Raw genomic sequence first — 6,603 nt, forward strand, 5'->3', positions numbered from 1 at the left:
GCTGGCGTATTCTCTTTTTTATGTACACTATATAGTAGTTGTAGAAGTTAGTAGTAGTAGTAGTTTGTAGTAGTAGTAGTAGTAGTAGAAGTAGTAGTAGTGGTGGTGTTGGTGGTGGTAGTGGTAGTGGTAGTACATGTATAACAGAATACATCAGTCAGTCGTATCTAAAAGTTTGAAAAGTGCTACACTCTAACTCGCCCTAACGGAAAACCCTGTTTACTTAATATTGTCCTTTTCCTCTGTGCATGTAATACGTTCAAAGTTCGGCCAAAACATGTTTCCACATCATAGGTCTGCGTACATGATAAAGAGTCCTCTTTCCGGCCCGTCTCGGCGGGTTGTATCTCGACAAAAGTTTTGCTTGAAGAAAACAGAGAAGCTTTTAAGTGCCTTGGAGTTTTTATCTAATGTGCAACTTGGTGAGATGAGAATCAGTTAACCTGTTGCAGGCTAAGAGATTCTTTCTAAAAGAAAGTTGTTTGCTATCGATGATAAGACGTAGTACATGTACTTTGCTCTGTCTTAGTTATGCATAATGATTAAAAGCTAAAGGGCTTCCTATATGCATGATATAAAAGGTTTAAAACTAATGGAAAATATAAAATTCATTATTTTTTAAAAAAATAAGTAATACTAATATACCTATAGTCGTGGCGAAAAGAATGTTACTAACAATACCAGTTGTGACGTCGCTGATGACGTCATTTGTGCAAAAAATCTGTATAACGCCAGGAAAACAGTGATTTTATGATAAAATCAAGAAATAAATGATATTCGCAAGGGATTAACTTTTTACTTTACACGTTCAAGTAGAAGAATGAATAGCCTTTAATATATCATAAATTTTGTAAAGTTTACTGCGCTTGCAAAAGATGAGCTGACTTCAGATCGGTTATGTTTCAACTTTCTAACAATTTTGAATATATTCATAAAAGAAGTACACGTATCGGCAGTACATGGTAATATTCATTTTTCCAGGAGTAATACTGAATTCAACATGTAAAACATAATTGAATACGTTTTAAAAGCTAATGTACTTTTGTTCCACTTCCATATAACGTATGGGCGGTGTCCCAACGTTCGACATAATTTGTTATTTAGCGGGTATTCGCAAAGTACGTCTTAGAATAATACACCGTTAAAAGCTATTTTGTTGTGGTTATTTTGAATATCAGCGACTTAAGAATATTTTTTTTGAACTTTTGCCATCGTGTCCATATTTTTCATCAGCTTTTGACAACTACCATTGCCTGAAATTGTTTATTACATGTTAAGAAATGTACATGATTTTGATAACCATACAACTAAGTCAATTTATTGAAGGTAATGATACTTAAGAAATAATATATCCCAATTTGTCATTGATTGGGGTTTAGATGCGAAGGAATTATATCACGAGGACGTGATATAATAATACGCATCGAAACGTCAAACAATGATTTTATTCATGAGCAAATCACTGTTTGAGATATATTACATGTATTTCAATTCTAACACGTTATCGGGGGTTAATATGTACGTCCTTGACGACATCTATCAAATATATGCTTGATTTCTGTTGATTTCTTTTCCAGCGCTCCGCTATTACGTTATAATTGTGACGTGGGAAAAATGAATTGTTGAATAAAAACACACAGTTTGCAGCCTTTTTTGTTTAATAGGAAAACGAATTGGGTCGTGTTAAACTTGTTTTTACGAACGTTGGCGACATACGTGCAATGTTTATAACAAAATGAGAATAACGAACATTGTATAAGACTATGTGTAATAGTTTTGTTAATTCAAATCGTCATCATAAAAGTCTTTAGTTGCATGTTACTGATTTATATTTTAATGTAAATCAGGCGTATTCTGTGAAAAGTATATGAAACAAGCCTGTGGAGAAAATTATCTAAAACGAAACGAAGATCTTTTGTCAATGAGTGTAACTTTTTTTTTCTCACTAATTTGGTCCAAGAGATTATTTACTTGATTACTTTTTTATGTGTGGCATCTTCCTTATATTTTTAAATGCGGATATTGCTCAAAATTAAATCGTTGCCACAATCTTTCAGACTGTTATGCTGAACAGTAGTATAAGCCGCGAACTTAACTTGTACAACGCCTCAATTCAGTCAACGGCACAATAACAGCAAATATCAATGCTTGTTTATGGTGTTTTAAGCGAAACATTGATGACTGGCCCTTTATACTTGGAAAAAACCGACAAACAACTACTCATAATTTAATTCCACACTATTTCTTACAAGATGAAGTTCACTTTTTTCAAACTAAACAAATTGTGTCATTTCTTTCAATCGCCACTGAAATAAATATTTTACTTCCGTAGCCACTAAAGGCATTGTTACATGGAAAAAAAGGAAAGGTGAACTTAAACATTGGAATACGTAACCGTTCCCTCAGATGAGTAATTGACGTTTGCAGTGGGGGAAGATACAGGGTAATTCTCGTAGGACGGAGTTATGCTAGACGTGAATCATATTATTCTATTACCTAAGTGAAACGAAACGAACTCATTCTTACCTAACAACATGATATTTCAGGCATATTGACAAGTTCTCGCAACGTTTAGGTTGTCAAGCCATGAATAATGTTAAATTAAAATATTAATAGTAGTCGTAATGAAATTATAATAATTCATTGAATTTCTTTTTTCTCTTTTATTCGTTTAATGTATTTTGACCGTCCTTAGCTAGGTTAGATGACAACCTAATGACTCAGGCTTTGGCAAAAAGAGAGCATTCGCTCCCATATCATATACATTATACATCTTTCAAAATAGAACAAAGGAAAGATAGCAAATGCAAGTGCCATACAGTAGTTACGAAAGTCTCTTTCATCATACTGTACCAAATATTTGGGTTATGGATCCAGCTTGGTCACTTGGAGCGCAAATTCTGATAAAAAAAAAGCGAGAACAGTGCTTTTTTGCACTAATTATTTGCATTGCAAAATTGCTAATTTAAAATAAGAAAATGACATTTTAAGAACGACTTGCTGCAGAAATAACTTTACAAATATCCGTCCAGCCGTTGGACCACAGTTTTAGCCACAGGCATTGTTATGACACAACGATATTGATATCCAAACTGCCTAGACCGGGGTAACCGCAAAAGAAGAACTTTCTGTGGTCTTGCATTTTATTTGTTTATACATACATATAGTAAATCAAGAAAGAAGGTTCATACCAAAAACGTTGTGCCAGATTCAAGACACCGAAGGTGGTTGCCTTCACAATTTTGATCTAGCTAGGCCGTTTGACAGCTCAAAGTCGGTGTGACGGAAGAGCAAGCAAACCCGCTATCAATCACTATATATGCATTGATAATTGTTCATACTTAAGAACCTTTATCAGCTGCATAGCGCAGCAAACATTGCATTTATTTCCAACTTAAAGCAAACGCCCAAGCTTAAAGGGTCATAATGATTTTGGTACTACTATTAATATGGTTGTCGCCTTATTTTGTTATGAGCATAAGATATATTAATTTCTTGTTGACGCACCAAATTATCTAGCGTATGGAAGCACGATGATGGAGGCGTTTTTACTCCCATGTCATAACCATTATACATATCCAGAACATAACCATTATACATATCCAGAACATAACCATTATACATATCCAGAACACAGGAACGATTACAACTGCGATGAATGCTACCAAGCAGAATAATAGCACAGTCGGTTTGATTGAGTCTGTTCATGAGAGGTAATGAAATATGCAACACCTCTCACGCACCCTAGCACCGGCTTAAGCGGAACTCTAACATATAATTTGAATAGACTCCATGATCGCAAAGGACCGGAAAGTATAACAACACTGAATCCAAGTATGGGGAGACCTTTTACAGCCGCCAAACTGCACTTAAAGATTACTGTTCTGATACTTAATAAAATCTCTAAAAAGATCCTTTGGAAGCAAAGAATGCAACCAAGCAGAATAATAGCAGACTCAGTTTTATTGAGTCTGTTCATGAGAGGTAATGAAATATGCAACACCTCCCACGTTCCAGCTTTGATGGTGGAGAAAGACCCCAGGTACCCGTCCGTGCATAATTTCATCACGAGCGGGCACCTTGGTAGAGCCATCGACCTTCCGTAAACTAGCTGAATGGCTTCCTCACATGAAGAATTCAACACTCAAAGTGAGGCTTGAATTCAAATCGGTGAGGGACAAGTGATTCAATGTCAGCGACCTTAACCACACGACCACGGAGGCCCCTAGTAGTTAGAATTATATCTGAGTGTGATACAATATTCAACTGAGATTATAGAATAATGAATTGGGGATATTTAAGGCAAAATTGCTGATCCGTGGTCTTAAAAGGTTATGGGTCCGCGATTCATTGTTACATGATTCTTATTCCGCTTGTTATTGTAAAGCGAACCCTGTAACGCTGAGACACGACACACTTCAATCGGACTTTAGGCAAAAGTTAAATACCATCGTCAAATTATAGCAATAAAGAGACAAACAAATTGCGATAACTATCATCTAATAGCATTTGCGGAACTATGCATTTCGAATAAACACCACCGTCTAAAGTTGTCAATACTGGGAAAAATAAATGACGCTCAATGTGTAATTCAGTAGCGAGGTCAGACTACAAACGTGGGCTTTACAGTAACAGTCTGAAATAAGTAGCTTGGTCAAGTGGATAATGCAACTGTCTATCCACATCAACCAAGCTCAAAGATTATTTGAGCCGCACCATGAGAAAACCAACATAGTGCATTTGCGACCAGCATGGATCGAGACCAGCCTGCGAATCCGCGCGGTCTGGTCAGGATTCATACTGTTCACTTTCAAAGCCTAATGCAGTTAGAGAAACCGTTAATTTAGCATGGATACTGACCAGACTGCGCGGATGCGCAGGCTGGTCTCGATCCATGCTGGTCGCAAATGCACTATGTTGATTTTCTCATGGTGCGGCTCATTTAAGGTATGTATAATGATAAGATCATCTGGCGAAGACATGATATATCGGGAGCGGGTTGCAGGCTAGATATCCTACACATTTACCTAACGCAGATAGAGAAAAAGAGCAGTCTGACAATTTAGTGTCTGTATAGCGATAAGAAACACGGTTTTCTCTAAGAGTGTGCCTAAATCCATGAAAAACATATGGTTCTAACTTGATACTACAATGAATAAGGCTACAAATCTGCATTTCTTTTTTTAAATGCATCCCAAAACAGTGAAAGTTTGATATTTTTAGAGTTATTCAATTGTAACAGCAATATTGCAATAAATTTGTCATTTTCTATCAAATTCTAATCAAAAGAGCACATTTCCCTTCTCATTTGGACATATTTCAGTTGTTACGTTGAATATTGTCAGTGCTGAATAAAAATCAAAGGAAAAGTGCTGATCATATTTGATGCATAAACAATATTTTCAGTCAAACAGACAGACTGTAAAATCAGCTAAAAATGAGATGCAAAATTATAGTGTAAGTTTCATGACAAATTCTGCCATGCTCGTATTTCATTCTCAAAATGCTACCTTAATTTCAAGTATAGATCTGATATGTGATTTCAGCAAAACATTGCAAAGAAAATAAGGAGCTCTATAGAGCAAAAAAAACCCTGAGATTATTATAAATCCGCCATAATGCGACTATCATTATTTTTCGTGCAATTTTCCTATTTATTGTCTGTATCAGCATTGTCAATCAATTTCAATCGTTTTACTTATATATTAAGTTTAGTCATCAATAGAAAGTAGATGGGGATTTGTTTAAGAAATTGAAGTATAGGTGCTTGTTATGAGAATTCTTAAAAAACTTACAATAAAAATCTGATTGTTCTAGATATTGGCTGAGGGTTTATTTCATGTTTGTGTTTTTCTAGTGTGGTCGGAATAGGAGCTTTTGGTACTAACTTGGCGTACAATGTTTCAAAAGCAGGACTGGACATGGTAACAAAGCAATTTGCTCTAGAACTCGGACAATACCAGACAAGGGTAAACTCAGTCAATCCTCAGCTTTTAATGACGCCAATGATTAAAAATCTAAAGGACGGATTATTGTTAGAAAAGGATTTTATTGCCAGGACACCTATGGGTAGAATTGCAAAGGTGGAGGAAATCGTTGGGCCAATAATGTACCTTCTTAGTGACTATTCAAGTATGGTTAGTGGCCAGATGCATCCAGTTGATGGGGGGCTTCTGTCCAATATAGCAGTTAAAGTATAATTTCTTTGATTAACTGTAAAAGATCTTTCGTTGTAATGCAAAATGGACAAAATGCAAATGAACTCTTTAATCTTCTAAAAATATTTATTTTACTTTATGCTGATGATACAGTAACGAATGATTTACAGGAAGCTTTAAATACTTACTAAAAATATTGTGATACTTGGAAGCTCAAGGTAAACACTTCAAAAACAAAAATTGTTGTTTTCGCTAAAGGCAGACAACCTATGTATAGTTTTACTTTTAAAAATGAAGCCCTAGAAGTCGTGAACGAATATATCTGTATTTTAATAGAAGTGGCTCTTTCCTTAGTTGTGAAATACGTACTTCAAACCAAGCAACTAGTGCAAATATAGTCTTATTAAAAATCTAATCGACTTAACCTTCCGATAGATTTACAAAT

At 35.4% G+C, this 6,603-nt stretch overlaps 1 protein-coding gene across 1 annotated transcript; it reads left to right on the forward strand.

The window, feature by feature from the left end:
- The first annotated feature begins 5,437 nt into the window (after window positions 1-5,437).
- Window positions 5,438-6,200, forward strand: LOC123562186 (L-xylulose reductase-like). Its single transcript, XM_053525732.1, has 2 exons — window positions 5,438-5,457; window positions 5,858-6,200. The coding sequence occupies exons 1-2, from the start codon at window positions 5,438-5,440 to the stop codon at window positions 6,198-6,200; spliced, it is 363 nt and encodes a 120-aa protein (XP_053381707.1).
- Window positions 6,201-6,603: the final 403 nt, after the last annotated feature.

This window comes from Mercenaria mercenaria, chromosome 2 (genome assembly GCF_021730395.1).
Source record: "Mercenaria mercenaria strain notata chromosome 2, MADL_Memer_1, whole genome shotgun sequence".
In the NCBI taxonomy this organism is placed as follows: domain Eukaryota; kingdom Metazoa; phylum Mollusca; class Bivalvia; order Venerida; family Veneridae; genus Mercenaria; species Mercenaria mercenaria.